Source organism: Oryctolagus cuniculus, chromosome 5 (genome assembly GCF_051225735.1).
Source record: "Oryctolagus cuniculus isolate XC-2025 breed Fujian yellow rabbit chromosome 5, ASM5122573v1, whole genome shotgun sequence".
NCBI classification, from domain to species: domain Eukaryota; kingdom Metazoa; phylum Chordata; class Mammalia; order Lagomorpha; family Leporidae; genus Oryctolagus; species Oryctolagus cuniculus.
In genome coordinates, this window is record NC_142871.1 from 61,469,049 (window position 1) to 61,488,037 (window position 18,989).

An 18,989-nucleotide genomic window follows, 5' to 3' on the forward strand; every position below is an offset into this window, starting at 1 on the left:
CCATGCTGTGGCTGACTATGGAGGACAAGCCAGAAGTGCCTGTGAGCAGGCAGCACCTGACTGGACACCAGAGGCCAAAGACCGCAAAGTCTTCTGGACAGGATTTTTTAATGTTTTGTTTTGATCTGGTTTTAATTTACAGGAAAGCCACAAGAATAGTTCAAAGGAGGCCAGTGCTGTGGCACAGTAGGTTAATCCTCTGCCTGTGGTGCCGGCTTCCCATATAGGCCAGTTCTAGTCCTGGCTGCTCCGCTTCCAATCCAGCTCTCTGCTATGGCCTGGGAAAGCAGTGGAGGATGGCCCAAGTGCTTGGGCCCCTGCACCCATGTGGGAGACAGGGAAGAAGCTCCTGGCTTCTGGCTTCGGATTGGCGCAGCTCCAGCCATTGCGGCCACTGGGGAGTGAACCAACAAAGGGAGGACCTTTCTCTCTGTCTCTCCCTCTCACTGTCTGTAACTCTACCCCTCAAATAAATAAATAAAATCTTTAAAAGAAAAAGAAAAGAATAGTTCAAAGAACTCCTGCTTACCCTTTGCCCAGGTTGACTAAGTACTAATATTTTGCTCCATTTGCTTTTCCATTTCTTCTTTTATCCTGCACCACTGTAGAGCTCCTTGGTGACGTCTTATCCCTTTATCCCTAAGTATTTCACTGTTTACTTTCTAAGAGCAAAGACTCTGAGAACAGTGACATTTTTTAAACAAAATTAGCATAAAAACTATTAATAAGAGAAATTTTAAAAAATGCTAAATATAAAGAAAAAATACCTTGGCCTTCGTTACTCAAAAGAGAGGAATTTAGGGACCTGGTTTGTTTATTAGAATATTCCAGATCTTTTTTTTCTAAAGATTTATTTATTTTATTTGAAAGGTAGAATTACAGAGAGGCAGAGAGAGAGCGAGATCTTCCATCCGACAGTTCACTCCCCAGATGGCTGCAATAGCCAGAGCTGCACCAATCTGAAGCCAAGAGCCAGGAGCTTCTTCCTGGTCTCCCATGTGGGTACAGGGACCCAAGGATTTGGGCCATCTTCTACTGCTTTCCCAGGCCATAGCAGAGAGCTGGATCGGAAGTGGAACAGTCAGGTCTCAAAATGGCGCCCATATGACTTGCCAGCACCGTAGGCAGTGGCTTTACCCGCTATGCCACAGTGCCAGTCCCGAATATTCCAGATCTTACCATAATTTCTGGGACCCAGAAGATGCTCAGTGAACACCTGTTGAATTGATTTCTGAATGTGCTGGTGTGACACAGCATGGACTGTACTTTAAGCAAAGCGTCCACACTTCTAAACACAGCATTTGTAAAATGAACAACAGTAGGACATCTGATCATGTCTTTATGACCCATATTTTGCAAGGAACATTGAGGAATGACCTTTTTAAGATAAAACGCATGACAGCTTAAGAAGCAGAGGCGACCTTCGTGGTCCCCTCAGGGCCGCCCTGCGGCCCCCGCCCGCTTCACAGGTAGCGGTTCCTGAGGTACTCCCGGTACATGGCGGTGTCGTCTTTCCCCAGCGGCTGCATGACCCCATGACCGGCCTGGATGTGGGCTTGGAAGATCTCTGTCGATTTTCTGTCCACGCGCGGGGGCTGGACTTCATAGATGTTGTCTTGTGAGAAAGCCGAGATGGGTGTTCTAGAGGAGATAAAGAGAGAGAGAACTGCGCTCAGGAAAACGGAGCAGAGGGCAACAGGGAGCCACAGTCTCATAGAGCAGGGCAGAGCTGCCGACCTGGAGAAGAGGGGCTTCCCACTAACAAGCAGCCGCCACGAATGCTCCACAGGCCCCTCGCGGCTGGACTAGCACCTGCCCGGGGAAGCCTAATCCAGCTGAAACTCATCGGCGGCGCACCCGAAACCCAAGCTGACAGTTCTTGTGCCACCTCACGTGAATACGCCCGTGTTTCCTTAATGGAAGCAGCCTCCAGCCACGTGGCTGGAGGTCTTAGGACAAGACGCCTGGGCCCTCTTGGTGGGCTAATGCCCTGTCTGAATTTTGTGACTCGGCTGGTTGCAGGCTTTCGGATGAACAACTGCGGCTCACTAACAGGCATCTTCCTTCTTTTCTGGGCTGATCTGAAACACACCCAAGAATCTCTCTATTCAAAAATACCCTTCCATTCCCACCCACCCAGTCTGGTAAAGTGCTTAAAATTTCCATCCACCCCTTGCGGAAGGCACTGGCTCTAGAAAGACCTTGTCACAATGCCGCTCTGATCTGACACACCGTCAAGGCGAGGCAATCTGGACACCCAGTGGTCACTGCGTTCTTAGCTGGGGGACCCCTCGGGGAGGAGGCGTGACCCAGAGCACGCGCTTGTCCTTTCAGAATGCGGACTGTCCTTGTGTGTGTACCCAGGAAGGAAATGAAGAGGCCCCTGGGGGAGGATGGATGTTAAAGACATCAGATGGGACTAGGCTTCCAGGACAACACACTGACTCCATCAGCTGGCCCAGGGCTGGCCTGGAGAGGAAATTTGAAGAATTCCTTCTGCTGGGCTGGACCCTCAGCCTTGCTCCCGTGCACCTCAGCAGAGGCATCAGAAGGGCATGCTGGATGCCCGGCTGTTTGCTTAGCTGGGCAGACTCCTCCAGCCAGAGCAGGCGCCTCAGAGCCAGCTGGCTCCATGCTTGTAATGTCACCCTTCTGCTGGACACTAGGAGGTGCAGTGACACACAAAGGAAGACTGACGTTGGACAGTAAAACCCCAAAGGGCTCTCTCTTCATAGCATGTGCATTGTTCCTCTCCCAGAAAATAGTCAAGGAAGCTCACTGTATGAGACTTCCAAAAACTCACTGAAAGTGGACTCAAAAGCTCATTTTGGTGCCACAAAAAATTCAAAAATCCATGCACATATCTTTCATAACATGCATTTTCCATGAACTTTGCCTTTATCTGGAACACTAACACACCCTCAGCTGGTTGGAGACCCTATATTAAGTTGTATTGCAGTAACACTGGAGGTGGACTACTCTTTCTGGAAGCCAACCTCAATTGTTTCCACTTCAGGGTAACACATTTCAACTCCAGTTTGGCATATACTTTATGAGGTGCTCCCCCTTCCTCTTTTTTTTTTTTTTTTTTTTAAAGTACTCCATTTCACACCCTCTGAGAATGCATCCTTATTTAAGTCAAGGAAAACCAAGAGGTACAGGAGGTTACTTATGGGCTTAAAAAAAGACAGAGTCAAGCAAAAGACTCCTGAGATGTCTCAACCACAATGGACACCAGCCTGTGGTGGCGGGGCTGCTGTTCAAAGCCCAGAAATTATCATTATTCAAGCATCTGTGGCTAACATTATGATGGTGAGTGGCTGGGGTGATTAACATGTGACCTCTTCTCGTTTCTCCCTCAGACACACAGAGCAACCCTGTAGTCGGTTACAGAATGCAAAATGAGATGCTGGAGTCCTTGGACGCTTGGTAACACTCAGGGCCAATGCACTTCATGGGAAACCTTTATAAAGGTGACTCCATTTGCGTTCCTAGAGACGGCCATCGGAGCGGCAACCACTCGGCTGAAGCGCATCATCCACAGCTGTCTGCTGCTACCTTGCCTTCTCTGTGCTCTTGTACATACGTGATTGGGCTGATTTTGCACATCTGCCTCGGGAGCAGGAAGCGCAGTGATTAACCCCTCCAGATTTTACAGATGAGAGGTTTAACGTCTATTTGTAAAACAGGACTAACGGTCTCTGTTCTGTCTCCAAAGCCAGACCTTTGCCCTGAACTCCGTGCGCGTTCACACAGATGTTTCTGGCAGCAATCTTCCCAGACATGCACTGGATGTAGAAAAGACAGCCTCTGCAAAAAACCCATGAGGTTCAGCTGGGAAAGGGAAAGCGCTAGGTCCCCAGGTCATCGCTGTGCAGCAGCCTAGGTGATACACAGCTGTGCGGGCAGGCAGAGGGAGGCAGCACACCCGGCTCAGCAAGCGCTCAGTGACCCAGGGGCAGGACAACCATGAACCGGCTCACACCCGAACCACTTCTACCTTGAGTTTCTGATCCACACATCAGTCAGGAGCCCTCACCCTACTTCTCAGCAAACTGCTTCAGTGCCACACGGAGCAATGGAGAGTGAGGATTACAAACACCGTAAACATGAGGTGCCCATTATCGGCCTCAAGCAGCAGGTGGGTTTAGGGTTCCAATACCACCTTACACTGGTTTCAGAATAATCTAACAAGTAGGGAGTCGGAAGAGACCTCAGCTCTTCCCTTTGTCCTTTTTATTCTTCTGGATATGAAGTCTGCATTAAACAACAAAATTGTGATGTTAAAATGTCCATTCCTAGATGTGGGCCAGAAGGAAGTCGGACATTCCCGACATTGCTGGTGTGATCAGAAGGAGCAGGAAGAAACGGATTCAGAAGGAAAAGTGTGTGTCATTTCACTCGGGTGTCAAGGGGCCCGTCGCGCCGAGCTCCTGGGGGTCAAGGCAGCGGTTCCTGAAGTGTGGTTTCTGACTACCAGCAGCATCCAGGCACTTGCTAGAAATGCACATTGCCAGCTTGCACTCGGCACTTACTAAATCAGAAACTCTGGGGAAAAGCCCGGCGTTTTAACAAATATTCTAGATGATTCTAACACTTGCCAAAGTTTAAGAACTTCCTGTGGCCAGAGAACACTGCCAGTTGTGTGGGTGAGGTATGGAAAATACTGGATAAGAGCTTATTTATGGTCACTGTAGCAGCATTGAGCATTTTTAAGCATAAATTTCTTTTTTAAAAAAAGTTATTTATTTGAAAGGCACAGTTACAGAGAGAGAGGGAGGAAAAGAGAGAGAGGGAGAGGGAGAGGGGGAAAAGAGAGAGAGAGAGAGTCTTCCATATGCTGGTTTATTCCCCAAATGGCCAAAATGGCTGCATCTGGGCCGCACCAAAAACCAGGAGTTTCATCTGTGTCTCCCATGTGAGTCCAGGGGTCCAAGCACTCTGGCCAATTTCCACTGCTTTCCCAGGCATATTGGAAGGGAGCTGGATCAGAAGTGGGGCAGCCAGGACATGAACCGGTGCCCATATGGGATGCCGGCATTGCAGGTGGTGGCTTAACCCACTACTTCACAGCATCAACCAGCATGAACTTTTTCTTTTTAAATAATATACCACTCATCCTACATTTGGAAGGGATAACTTAATATTTAGTTTTAAAAATATGAGCAGCAGGGACTAGCCATTCTAGCACAAGAGGGTCAAGCCACCACATGTGGATGCCAGCATCCATATTAGAGTGATGGTTCCAGAACCAGATGCCCTGCTTCCCATCCAGGTCCCTGCTAATGAGCCTTGAAAGCAGCTGAAGATGGCCCCTGCCACCCACACTGGAGATCAGGATGGAGTTCCTAGCTCCTGGCCTCAGCTTAGTCCAGCCCATTTCCACTTGGGGAACGAACAGTGGATAGAAAATGTCTGTCTGTCTCTGTCTCTCCCTGTAGCTCTGCCTTTCTCATAAAATTTTTTAAATAAAACACAGGAGCAATATTAGATTCACCACCCATTCCTAATGAAGAGACAGTTTAGATTTCCCTGTTGACATAGACATTTCCAAAGTGGGAAAGACAAAAACATCCAAGACCTCACCAGCAGCTGCCAGTCTCTCCCTTGTATCGTAGGCACTGGAAAAGATGGAGGGAAACCCAAGGATGTTCCCAACACTAACAGGAAGTCTGCACTCGCTTACCTGGCCTCTGCTTCTACATGAAAAGGCCAGGATTTAAACATCAAACAAAGTGGACGCTGTGAGACTACTTTCTCTTAGTCATTCTAGTAGAGAGCTTGTCACTGCACTTTCATGGTCCAAAAATGCCTCCTCATTTCTCTCCTGGCCATCAACAGAGGGAATGTTTGTTCCAGCGTTTCCTCACAGCCCCTAAACGCCTAAGCCCCTCTGCCCTTCATTCAACTGTTAGTAGCACGCCTGCAGATAAAACATCCTAATTACAGCTTTGCAGGCTCATTTCCTTTTATCTACAAAACCTAGCTCCATCTTCAAGGAGAGCTCAGTGTTTCCCCTGGAGGAACGTTGCAGTCTTATTTAGGATGATGCATTTGCCAGTTCACTCATGGGGTGCTTAACCCGCACTGCTTGGTGCACTCAAACATACGGACTGAGAACACTTAGTCTTAACTGCAGTTCCCATTCATGGAGGAGGAGTCTTCAGGCAGAAATTCATTAGACACACCTGATGTTCTGAAAAGAAAGCCCTTATTGGTGCCCTTTTATGCTCTCTCTTAAATGTGGCATTACTCACTTGGTTGGTTGTACTATGACCATGTCTGGTAATAACCATACCTTACACTTGGATGCAGAAGTAATGGTTCAGTCCCTTTTATAAAAGTTCAATTCCTGCTGAGATTTTTTTTTTGACTTGCACATTTTGGCTACCCAATAAACAAATACTTGTTTGCCAAGAAACTATTTTATTGGGCAGGGTGAAATGTTTTCTGAATGTAACAGTGTCATGATGATTCATGGCTGGCGAATGGAAATCCAGACAATATCTGCATGTCTAATTTCAATAATGTTATATAGGTGACACTTCTCCACCTGTTAACACCTTCTGCTTTTTTCATGACGGGCAGTTTGGCATACTTGAAACCTCACTTGGGATTTCCAGAAAATTGAGCATGTGTTCTAGTTATAGGATATATGTCTCTTCCCAGCGATCCTTTCTGCTGCTGCCACCAACTCCAGATTCTACCCCCTCCCCCAGCAAGGTGGTTCCCTTCACATCCCTGGACTGTTCTTTGTTGGCCGTTACTGAGTCACGGAACAAAGGGAATTTCTTTGCTGAAGAGAATCTCAGAGAGGATCTGGACCTTGTCCAACCCTCTCATTTGCAGAAGATAGCCGCTGTTAGCTCATTTCCCTCACCATTACCCCTACTTTCTGGGGAATGCTATAATTAAGATAGGTTCACAATCTACCAGACCGGGTGACCTCGGGGAAGCAACACCCTGGTAAATGTCTGCGTTGGAGTATGCTACTTGTCTTTCTGCTGGTTTTTGTGATTTCTTTTAGGAAATAACAGCGGGAGAGGCAGCTGAGACCTACTTCACACGGAATGACTTCCTGGCTTTGATGCTGCTTTACTGGCCTTAGCCTGCAGCTTGTGGGTGACATTCTAACATTTTCTTGTTAACGCCTATGTCTTGTCTTTAGTTCCTAACTAGATTGCTTGTATCTTTCCCACAAGGTACTCACACAGTGAAGTCTATTCCTGTAATGTATTTACTTCAGTCCTGGAAGAAAACACATATTTACTCTTCACAAGCTCATTCTCCACTAGATTCTCCAAGGAGGGCTCATGGGAACAACATTCCATGAGTTCCTCCTCATTAACAGCAAAACTGTCTCTCCTTTAATACTTAAAAGGTTTAGAAATTATAGTTCAATTTTTACATGTGCACATTTTCTTTTCCAAAGATATTAAATATATTATTCCACTTATTTTTTGGCCTAAAGAGTGCCATATCCAAAGCATCTCAAAATATTTTTTCTTTTCTTGCTCTTGAAAGTCACTTGCTTGAGGAGGATGGCCCAAGTGCTTGGGTCCCTGCACCCCCATAGGAGACTGGGAGGAAGCACCTGGCTCCTGGTTTTGGATCGGTGTGGCGCCAGCCGTGGCAGCCATTAGGAGAGTGAACCAACAGAAGAAGACCTCTCTCTCTTCTGCCTCTCTCACTGTCTAACTCTGCCAGGCCAAAAAAAAAAAGTCACTTGCTCTTCATGTCTACACATCTAAAGGATTTTTTTCCCCTTAAAAGTCCAGTTAACTTAGTACACTGTATCTTGGCATTGGTGATTCTGGATGATTCTCAGGTATGTGATGCACTCTTTCAGTATTAGTTTTAAGTAGTTCTTTCAGGAAAATTTTTTGCATTATTATCTTTGGGATTTTTTCTGTTCCCTTGCTTTAGTTTTCTTTTTAACCCAGGTTAAATCTTAGTTGCTCCTTGTCAATATCTGACACTTCCTCTGGATTCTCTTTGCTTTGCTTCATTCCTCTCTGGCTGTTAAAGCTTTGTGTTCTAGCTCTTCTTGAAGCAGTGTGCTGCAGTCTTGTCTTCTTTCCTTGCCTCTTCTCTCTGGTGTGCTCTCTGTGTCCGCAGGGATGCTTTTCTGCCTTGTGTTCTTCTGCTCTCCTGATAACCCAATATGGGATTGGCCCCTTGATGCTCTTTCGTTGCTCATTTTGTGAGATTAGTTCTCCAGAACCTGTAGAAGGAGGTGTCACCCGGGAAAGCCTTACTAACTTCCCAGAAGTCCCTCCGTTGCCGTTTTACTGAAATGATCGAAGCCACGGCAGCTTGCTCTCTGAGACTTCCTCCTGTTCGCCTTCCCTGCTTTATCTGGGATTTTCTTCCCTTCGTCTCTTGTCACTGTCCTGCTCACTTCTCACCCCACTGTCAGCCTTTTCTCCCCAGCTGCATCCCTTGCGGATGAAGGCGGTTTTGCCTGCCTGCTTGGATGCCAGAGTTTCTGGGGCCCGCTCTTGCCCCTTTGAGAACTCACCCAGAAGCCCTTGCACTAACCTGGTGCCGAATCTGGGGCTACCCATCAGATGAGTCCCCTGCAGCTTCTCGTGGGTGCTCCTTGGCTCTCATGGGGCCTCCCTGTTGGCAGGCCTGTCGGATGCCTCGTGGCTCCCTGCACACTTCTTCCCCTTGCACAAACACTGAAGTCATGCAGGTCCCAGGGCTGCTGGTGGTTCCTCTGCACCACTTGCCCAAAGTTAGGGGATTGTGGGAAAACTTCATTCTGCAGTTTTGAGATAAATGTTGTCTATGGCAATTGGTTTTGCTACTTGGTTATTCTGTTTTTGTGTGATGATTCAGAGAGATTTTTTAAAATATGGTACAGTGGTGTTCTTCCCAGGCAAATGTATTCCGGGCTCTCAGACTGCCCCTAAATTTGATGTACCACTGCATGCGTGGTTCCACTGCCTCTCCTTGTCCCAGGGCCGCTGGAAGAGCAGTTCTTTCCTGCTTGATTCCCAGGTCTACTATACACTGTCTGCATATGAGTGTTCTTCAGAAGTTCAAGAAAATGTATATTATAAAAAAAGACATGTGGCTTCTATTAGATTTTTGCACCAAAATAAACTTTTATTTTTTTAAAGATTTATTTATTTATTTGAAAGTCAAAGTTACAGAGAGGCAGATGCAAAGAGAGAGAGAGATCTTCCATCTGCAGGTTCACTTCCCAAATGGCTGCAATGGCCAGAGCTGGGCCAGTCCAAAGCCACAAATCAGAAGCTTCCTCCAGGCCTCCCACACAGGTGTGGGGGCCCAAGAACTTAGGCCATCTTCCACTGCTTTCCCAGGCACATTAGCAGAGAACTGGATCGGAAGTGGAGCAGCCGGGACTCGAACAGGTGCCCATATGGGATACCAGCACTGCAGGCAGCAGCTTTACCCACTACGCCACAGCGCTGGCCCCCAAAATAAACGTTTATCTGAATTCCATTTTCCATGAACTCCTTGAGGTACCGTTGTGTTGCAGATGTCCAGATGTAGCCCCTTATCTTTTTTTTGACAGGCAGAGTTGGACAGTGAGAGAGAGACCGTGAGAAAAGTCTTCCTTCCATTGGTTCACCCCCTAAATGGTAGCCCCTTATCTTATCTCCCTTGTCTAACAAGAGCTTTCGTTTCCCTCTGCCACCACTGTGTCTGGGGGCAGACAGGTGTCTTTCTGCTTGCAGGTCACCAGAGCACAAGGAGTCTTGTGTGGACCTGAGGACCACAGCTGCATGTCATCAGAGATCCTGAACATTTAAGGTCTCCCCCAGCAAGAAGAGCATGCGTGGGTAACTGGGTAGCTACCAGGACACACTGCAACAGCCAACATAGATTAGATTCCTCTGCATCCCTGTGAACGTGCAGAACAGAAAAAAGCGAAAAAGAGAAAGCCACAGTATCCCGGATTCCCATGCAGTTCAGGTTCAAAGTGAGCTTTAGGTTGCGTGTATCATTCGTTCTTTGATTTGGAACAGAGTCCTGTGGAAAGAAGCCATATTGCAGACTGTGGCAAAGGGGACATGTTCTTGATGAGCCACTGCCAAGGGGACTTTTTGAATACGGTTGGGGTGGCTGGATTTGGAGCCAGCAGCCGCTGTGATGGGTTTCTGATTCAGGCTGACTCAGCAGATGCTCTGAGAGCTGGCCCTGTGGTTTGGTGAGTTGTTGGCTGACTGCCTCACTTCAGCTTCCCAGTGATTCTGAAAGCCACCCAAACCCCATAACACATCACTTGCTGTTTGCTTTCTACAACCATGCCCCGACCAACACAGGCAGGCCATGGCTGCAGCACATCTGGCTCTACTTTCACCAGGAGCAGGGACCTTGTTTTAGACAGTTCTGGCAGGAAGGGGATGCTTCTAGCTGTTGAGGCACACACATTTGCTCTCCAAGAAGACAGAAGGAACAGTCTCCTCAGGCACCTATGTGAGGCCACGCTGGTACCTTTCATGCTGCAGACATAGCCATTAATAATGTTTACTGGTCTACGTATGGCAATGAATGGCACCTTTTTTTACATTCTCTCAGCTCCAAAACAAAAATGTCACTGATGTGTTTTTAAAAGAAGTATTGCTTTTGAAGAAATGAAACAGCATGATTTTCTGATCTGAAGCAGGTAAAATGCCTCCAATTTGGAATGCAATTTACAAACTGCATGGTTTCCCTCCTATTTGAAGGATGTGTTATCTACCTTGGTAGAAGACGCCTGTCCTCTGTTTCAGCTGTGCTTGATACAGACACCAGGGAAGCAGCCAACCATGGTCAGCTGCGTTGCTCTGCAGGCTGTAACTCAGACAATTCAACTGATGCTTAATGAGAGCACTTGGCTTTGAGCCACAGGTAGAGGGACTGGTTAGGCTGTACGGCACACACTGAGAGGGCATTTCTGCCCTTAAAAGACAGGGGACACATCAGCACACAGCAGCTGTCTTCAAAGGGCAAAGAATGTCACTGCTCTTCCCACTGTCTGCCCTTTCCCCTGCCTATATGCGGGGCCACCTCGTCCTTGAGCCTACTGGTCACCCACCAGACATGCTGCTGCTGGATGTGCAGGTGTGCAGAATGCCAGCGTGATGGAGTCATGGTGGCTTCCACTGAGATTTCAAAGGAGAGCCTGATAGGACAGAGTTGCAGGTTCGGAGGCCCTGCATGGAGCCCCATAAGAGGCAATGCCTTGTGGAGCTGTGGGAGTGAAGCCCACAAATGCAGACGGACCAGCAACAGGAGATACCCACTAAGGAAACCTGCAAGCAGCATGGCAGGCCAGCCTGGGAAAGCTGCAGCCATCAGCATGCATCCTCAGAGAGGTGCTGTGTGAGAAGAGACCAACAGAGCCACGGAGGCCTCCACCCATTTACTTCAAAGGATGATTTGGACAATCTCCGAGCCTATGCATGGAACACCCGTCATGGAACGGAGCCACAACAGCCAGCCTCCCCAGGCAAAGCCCCGCAGAAGCATGGGGCTGGAGATGCTGCAGAGTTCCCACCAGAGCAATGTCCAATGGAGCTACTCAGAACAAGACTCCGACATGTGAGAACTGAAGCATGGGCTGTCATCAGCAAAGCCATGGCAGGGGGACTTCCCCGCTAAATGTGCCAGGCTGCCAGATGTGGAGCTTCAAGACTGGGTGTTTGCCCAGTTGGTTTTCAGTCCTGCATTGGTCCACTTGATCCTTTCTACTTCCCCATGTGCCCCTTCTGGAACACAAATGTAGATACTGTCTCGACATTACACTGTAGTCAGTGTATAACTTGCATTTTTTAAAATATATATATATTTATTTATTTCAAAGTGGAATTACAGAGAGAGAGAGGAGACACAGAGAGAGTCCACACACTGGTTTAATCCCCAAATATACACAATGACTGGGGCTGAGCCATGCTGAAGCCAGGAGCTTCCTCCGGGTCTCCCATGTGGGTGCAGGGGCCCAGAACTCAGGTGCGTTAGCATGGAGCTGGATCAGAAGTGAAGCAGCTGGGGCCAGAACGGAACCAGAACTGGAAGCGGTGCCCATATGGGATGCTGGCACCACATGTAGCACTGGCCCCATAACTTGGATTTTTACAAGTTCATAATTGGAAGTGCTGCTTTGGGTCTCAGATTTAGCTTTAGACATTTGAATTAATATTGGACTAAATTAAGATTTTGAAGCTATTGGAGATGGAACGATTATAGGTTGTACGTGAGAAAGACATGAGTTTCAAGGAGTCAGGGGTGGGAAGTCATAGTTTGAGCATGATTTGGCTTCCCAGCTCAGGTAGATGACTGTCCCAAAGTCATGGACTGATGTTATTAGCAGGACGGAGGCTTGATCCAATTATGGTGTCTGGGAAGTGGGCCTGGTGGGAGGTCCTTGGGTCATTGGTGGTGTGCCATTGGCGGGCTGGCCATGCAGGCGTGGGTTGGGCCCAGTCCTTCTCTGCTTCCTGGATTGTCCTTTCTCTGCCCATGCTCCATGATTCCCATTCACCATCCTCACCAGAGATCCAGCCAGTGGAACCTGATCTTGGACTGTGAACTGCCAAAGCCATAAGCCAAAATAAACCTCCTTCCTTCATAAGTAGCTTCTCTCAGGTATTTCTTACAGATGAAAAGCTGACCAACACACAGTTCTTAGCCCAGATGTACTGTGTAGAATCTGTAGCAAAAAAAAAAAAAACAAAAAAAACAAAAAACAAACAAAAAAAAAAGAGCCGGCGCCGTGGCTCAATAGGCTAATCCTCCACCTTGCGGCGCCGGCACACCGGGTTCTAGTCCCGGTTGGGACGCCGGATTCTGTCCCGGTTGCCCCTCTTCCAGGCCAGCTCTCTGCTATGGCCAGGGAGTGCAGTGGAGGATGGCCCAGGTGCTTGGGCCCTGCACCCCATGGGAGACCAGGAAAAGCACCTGGCTCCTGGCTCCTGCCATCGGATCAGCGCGGTGCGCCAGCTGCAGCGGCGGCCATTGGAGGGTGAACCAACGGCAAAGGAAGACCTTTCTCTCTCTGTCTCTCTCTCTCTCACTGTCCACTCTGCCTGTCAAAAATAAAAAAAAAAAAAAAAAAAAAAAAAAAAAAGAATCTGTAGCAAAAGAGCCTAAACTCTGTATTTTGTATCCCCTTTAAAAATGATAAAGCTAATTACATTTTTAATATAGAAATTCATAAAAACATAGCTCTGGCCCGGTGCTATGGCACTGTGGGTTAAAGACCCCGTCTACTGCGCTGCCATCCCATATGGGCACCAGTTAGAGTCCCGGCTGCTCCACTTCTCACCCAGCTCTCTGCTATGGCCTGGTAAAGCAGTGGAGGATGGCCCAAGTGCTTGGGCCCCTGCACCCATGTGGGAGAACTGGAAGAAGCTCCTGGCTCCTGGCTTCAGATAGGCACAGTTCCAGCTGTTGCGGCCATCTGGGGAGTGAACCAGCGATGGAAGACCTTTGTCTCTCTCTCTCTCTCTCTCTCTCTCTGCCTCTCTGTAACTCTGAATTTCAAATAAATAAATAAATATTTATATAAAAAACATAGCCCATATTCTATTAGTACCATTAATATAAATAAAAGTACAGATGTGCAAATTTTTAAAGAGTAAGCAAAAGTCAAAAATGCTTTCATAACCTATTTAACCATTTTCTAGGGAAAATGTAGTTGTTCCTGTTTTCATTGTTGCTTGTTTGCTTTGGGATTTGTATTTCAACAAGTTTCAAATATACTTCAGTATAATCACAAATTAGAAACCCACTATTCGGCGCCGCGGCTCAATAGGCTAATCCTCCACCTAGTGGTGCCGGCACACTGGGTTCTAGTCCTGGTTGGGGCGCCGGATTCTGTCCCGGTTGCCCCTCTTCCAGGCCAGCTCTCTGCTATGGCCCGGGAGTGCAGTGGAGGATGGCCCAAGTCCTTGGGCCCTGCACCCCATGGGAGACCAGGAGAAGCACCTGGCTCCTGCCATTGGATCAGCGCAGTGCGCCGCCGCAGCGTGCCAGCTGCGGCGGCCACTGGAGGGTGAACCATTGGCAAAGGAAGACCTTTCTCTCTGTCTCTCTCTCTCTCTCTCACTGTCCACTCTGCATGTAAAAAACAAAACAAAACAAAACAAAACAAAAAAAAACCACTATTCCCACTATTATAAAAGAAAGAAAAAATTCAGCTGAAGGGGAATAGAATGCCCCTTTTAATGCTGACATCCATTATAAAAATTGTAAAGCCCTGTTTCTCCCCTTCTCTTCCCAAAGAAGCCAGCCCTGCATCTATTAGATACGTAGACATCTGCACAGGTAGGCAGCCTGTGCCAGTCTAGGGGGTGCTGGAGCTCGAGCAACACGAGGTGAGAGTAGCACCTGGGGTGGGGAATTAAAGATCTGGGAGGGTGAAGCTGGCACCCTGGGTACATGCAGGATGGGCAGTTACAACTGGAATAGGGTGCAGAGGGTGTCTATATGTAGGGGCATCCAGAGATTATGGCATATCCTGAGTAGGGAGACTCAGGCATGGGATTCCACATGGAAGAGTGGCCCTCCATGTGGAGGGCGGACCTGGGGCTGGGGTATCTCCACAGTAGGAATCAGGGCCTGGGTATAGGTGTCCACGTGGGAAAAGGAGTAGACGCAATAGATGCGGAGTGATGGAGAACTGGTTTAATATGTGGGGATTAATCAAGAAAATATATGTACTGGGAGCTCATTTCTCACTGTTAGAGTGGCACTTGTTAACATGGAAAGGGAGGACAGAATATCACTTGGACTCCCTACAGTTAAAGCAATCAGTATGAGCTTATTTATTTAAATATATACATTACTAGGGGCCGGCACGGTGACACAGTAGGTTAATCCTCTGCCTGTGGCGCTGGAATCACATATGGGTGCCAGTTCTAGTCCCGCTGCTCCTCTTCCAATCCAGATCTCTGCTGTGGCCTGGGAAAGCAGTAGAGGATGGTCCAAGTGCTTGGGCCCCCGCACCCGCATGGGAGACCTGGAAGAAGTGCCTGGCTCCTGGCTTCAAATCAGCACAGCTCCGGCCACTGCAGCCAATTGGGGAGTGAACCAACGGAAGGAAGACCTCTCTCTGTCTCTCCCTCTCACTGTCTGTAACTCTACTTCTCAAATAAATAAATAAAATCTTTAAAAAATATATACATTACTTGTATTTGTAAAAATAAATTAAATGCACACTCATATAATATATAAATTAGATACATATGTATATACTTACACATTTACACTTATAAGGACATGTAAATGGGTGAGTGTGCTTTGAGTGGGCCTGGGAGAAGTGACCCTCCAATGGGAATCAGTACACCTGGTGACCATATCTTGGCTATAATATCATTTTCCATTAGAAAAGAATCAGAGTTTCTTAGAGAAATGACTGATTTCAGACCGGGACAGGCACAGAACATGATGGGCCCAGAACATCTTGAGCCAGAAATCAGGGGAGTGCTCACAGAATGATGAGGACACATCCAAAGCTGAAGGGACTCTGGCGAAATCTGGAACAACTTGAACATTGAAGTAAACAATGACAGTACCAGGTTATGTCCCACCGGGTAAACAGGAAATCAAGGCCTCATGCCAAGAAAAATGAACGAAAGGTTCAATGTTTGATGAAGAAAGGATATCTGCAAAGTTTCAAAGTACCCTCCATGAGCTATTCATTTATGAAAATGGAAGTGCAGAGCCTGCAACTTTCCAGTAGCAAAGCTCAACAGACAGCACTTTAATGAAGGGACGGGAATAAAGTCTGTGCCCCCAGCTAGGGTGCAGTGTAAAGAACTCCCCATCACTTCTGTGATATTCCTGCTTGCATGTGTTATGTACCCAAACCTACAAATGTTTGTTCTAGGGGTCAGAAATCTGGGCGTGGCTCATTTTGGTGGTTCTGGTCCAAGGTTTCTCACAAGGTTGCAGTCGATCTGTCACCTACTGCTACTGCCAAGTGCAGGTTTAACTGGGGCTGAAGAATCCACTTGCAAGCTCACTCCCTCAATTGATGGGCATCAAGCTCTTGCTTGCTGTTGGTGAGATGCATCTTTTCTTGTGGGTCTATCCACAGGACTGCTTGGCCCACGGCAAGCCATCCAAGAGATCACTTTCACAACTTAATCACAATGATTAACCTTGGTTCAATGAGGAGATTACATAAGGGTCTGAGTAAGGGGATATGGGGAGGTTGGCATTGGAAGGCTCGTTGCTCCTCTGCCATAACCTATCTCCTAATCTGAAAACAGTCATGACAAACCCAAATCAATAGCCAATCTACAAAAAGAATGAGTCAGCATTCTTTAAAGTGCCACAGAAAACAAGGAAGAGTGGGGAACAGTTCTGGAAGGAAGCAGACTAAAGAGATTTACCAAGTACATGGAATGTGGGATGCAGGACTGGATCCTACTGCAGTTAAGGACGTTACTGGGACAACCAGCAAAAATGTGAATGGATTTTGAGGATTAGATGGGTGTGATGTATTGATGTTAGTTTCTGAGTTCACTCATTGGATTGTGATTTTTGTAGGAGGGTATTCTAATTTACATGACAGACTCACTAAAGTGTGTGTGTGTTTGGCCTGGCAGTTAAGATACTGCTTGGGACACCCACATCCCATAACAGAGTGCCTGAGTTCCAGTCCTGGCTCCAGTTTCTGACTCCAGCTTCTTGCTAATGTGGTGGTAGTGATGGCTCAAGTGATTGGGTTCTGGCCACATGTGTGGGAGACCTGGACTGTGTTCTTCTCTTTAGCCCTTGTGTTATCAGATAGAACAACACCTATTAGGTCTTTAAGCTGGAGACCACACCCTTCACCACACCCCCTGTGTGATCTCATGTCCCCACCTGACCACACCTGGGTGACCTCCTGCCCACCAGGCCATGTAACTACACCCTTTTGAAAAACATACAAAAGGCAAGGAGCACCCCAAAATCGCTCTCTGCCTCTGCTTAATTGCCAGTGATAAGCTGTTGATAGCTGCTCAAAACACTTGCTGCACATGGCTTTTGGCCTGCTTTCTGCTTGTTATGGACTCCAACCTAATTTCCATACTTTCCCTTCTCCTTAGATTAGACTAACGCCCTCACTCTCCTATGCATTTCTCTCACTAAATAAAAAGCTTAAAAACTTGTCATGCTGCCTCGTTCATTTATGCTGGTATTCAGAATTCTTCTCTGAATATTGGGCAAGAACCCACACAGGCTTATTAATCTGGGAATTTATTAATAAGCACACGGTGATATCACAATCGGCACCGCATATTCTGATATTATTTGCAGTTACACACATTCAGGGAATGAACCACTGGGTGAGAATGCTCTCTTATTCTCTCTCCCTCTGTCAGTCTCCATGTCTCTCTGCCTCTCAAAAAACTTAAATATATACAAATATTTAAAAAGTGTTAGGCCATCAGTCCTATAACTTACTTTCACACGATTTGGAAGGTGGGGAATGTGCTCTGTTACGTAACTGCAACTCTCAGATAAGTTTGAGATTATTTCCAAATGAAAAATGTATATAAATGATAAAGATCTATGAAAGAAATTTAAAATTCTGCAAGTTAAACTATGAGGTAGAATTCTATGAGACTACTGTTATTGTAAGTCAGAAATGGGTGAATATTGGTAATTTCACATGGTTCAGTTTAATAGAAGGAAACCTCAGCAAATTAATCGACACCAAAGAATGACATTCTGGCTTTCAATAAAAATGCAAAACCATACACAGTGCCCTTTGGAGGAGGGTCTCTCCTGCAATCATTCCCTCTGTCCAGCGCCCCCACCAGCCGCTTCTCCTATTGCTGTGCACCTCCTCAGAGAAGCACTTTTTTTTTTTTTAAAGAATAGTTTCTATTCCCAGGTGCTCTTCTTACTTATTTCCCATTTTCCCCCTAAATTCACTCCAGGTGGGCTCGCAAGGCTGCCACCCACAGAAACTCACTTCTCAAGGCCGTCAGTGTTGCCTTTACAACTAAGAATCTCTCTGTGTTCAACCCCCTCGCCCACTGCTTCCTTCTTGAAACACGTGCTCCTCTTGGCTTCTGAGAAACTGCATTCCTCTTGCATTTCCTCCTGCTTCCCTCTGTTCCTGCTTCCCTGTGCCTTACATTTCATCCCGAAGGAAGCGCCCAGAGTGGTCTTTTAGAGCCGCGAATCAGAGCCAGCCACTCCTTACTGAATGCCCTCCAGTGGTTCCCCAGGGGGCTGATTCCAGTTAAGCGCCCCAGAGAGGCCCCTGGAGACCTGGTTCCTTGCAACAGCTGGCTCCATCCCGTACCACGTTCCTCTGTGCCTCTCACCTCATCGTCCACTTGCTTCTCCAATGCCCAGGAGCAAGCAATGCCCAGCTTGCTCCTGCTGTGCTCCTCTGCATGTGTCCTCTCTGCTTCTAACACTCTCCCCAGTCACCTCGTGGCGGACAACTCCCTTCCATTCAGTCTCAGCTCAGACGCTCACTCCTCAGAAAAATCTTCCCTCCAAACCTCATCCAACAAAGCCCCGACACTTAAGCGGTCCAGTCACTCTCTCCAGTCCCCTGGTTTCTGTGCAGTCTGACTTATGTGTTCATTTGTCCAACGCCCGACTGCCCACCCTGGAACAGAAGGCCCTGGAGGACGCTGACGGTCCTGTTTCCTTACTGGATCCTCAGAGTCAAGGATCTTACACATAGTAGGTGCTTAACAAATATCTGGTGAATAAAGGACTCCTTTGCCTTCTATCTCCAGCTGTGAACGCTGCCAGCTTTTAGATGACTCAAGACTGTGGCAATGGTGATCACATAATCTTAGAAACATCCTTTATTCCAGCTCATCTTGTCCAACCTCAGCCAAATGAAGAACCCCTCACAAAATGAGGCAGCCCGCGCTCGAGTTCCCTCAGTCACGGGGAACTCACGGCTTTCAATAACTGAATGTTTCTGTGTCCGCGTGGACCATTCTAATCCGAGAAAGCTTTTCTCTCCAGGGGCCCGACATTTTCCTTCCTGCATGCTCCACTTATCAGTC

The 18,989-nt window shown here is 47.4% G+C and overlaps 1 protein-coding gene across 3 annotated transcripts in view; it reads right to left on the reverse strand.

Annotated features, from left to right (window-relative positions):
* Positions 1-834: 834 nt before the first annotated feature.
* The window catches only part of FIG4 (FIG4 phosphoinositide 5-phosphatase), a 125,501-nt gene continuing 107,346 nt past the window's right edge, over positions 835-18,989 (reverse strand). For all 3 annotated transcript variants that reach the window (XM_002714901.6, XM_089333823.1, XM_089333822.1), the window contains one exon: positions 835-1,641. In XM_002714901.6, coding sequence (XP_002714947.3) covers positions 1,464-1,641 — 178 coding nt within the window. In that variant the 3' untranslated portion in view covers positions 835-1,463. The remainder of the gene's footprint in view (positions 1,642-18,989) is intronic.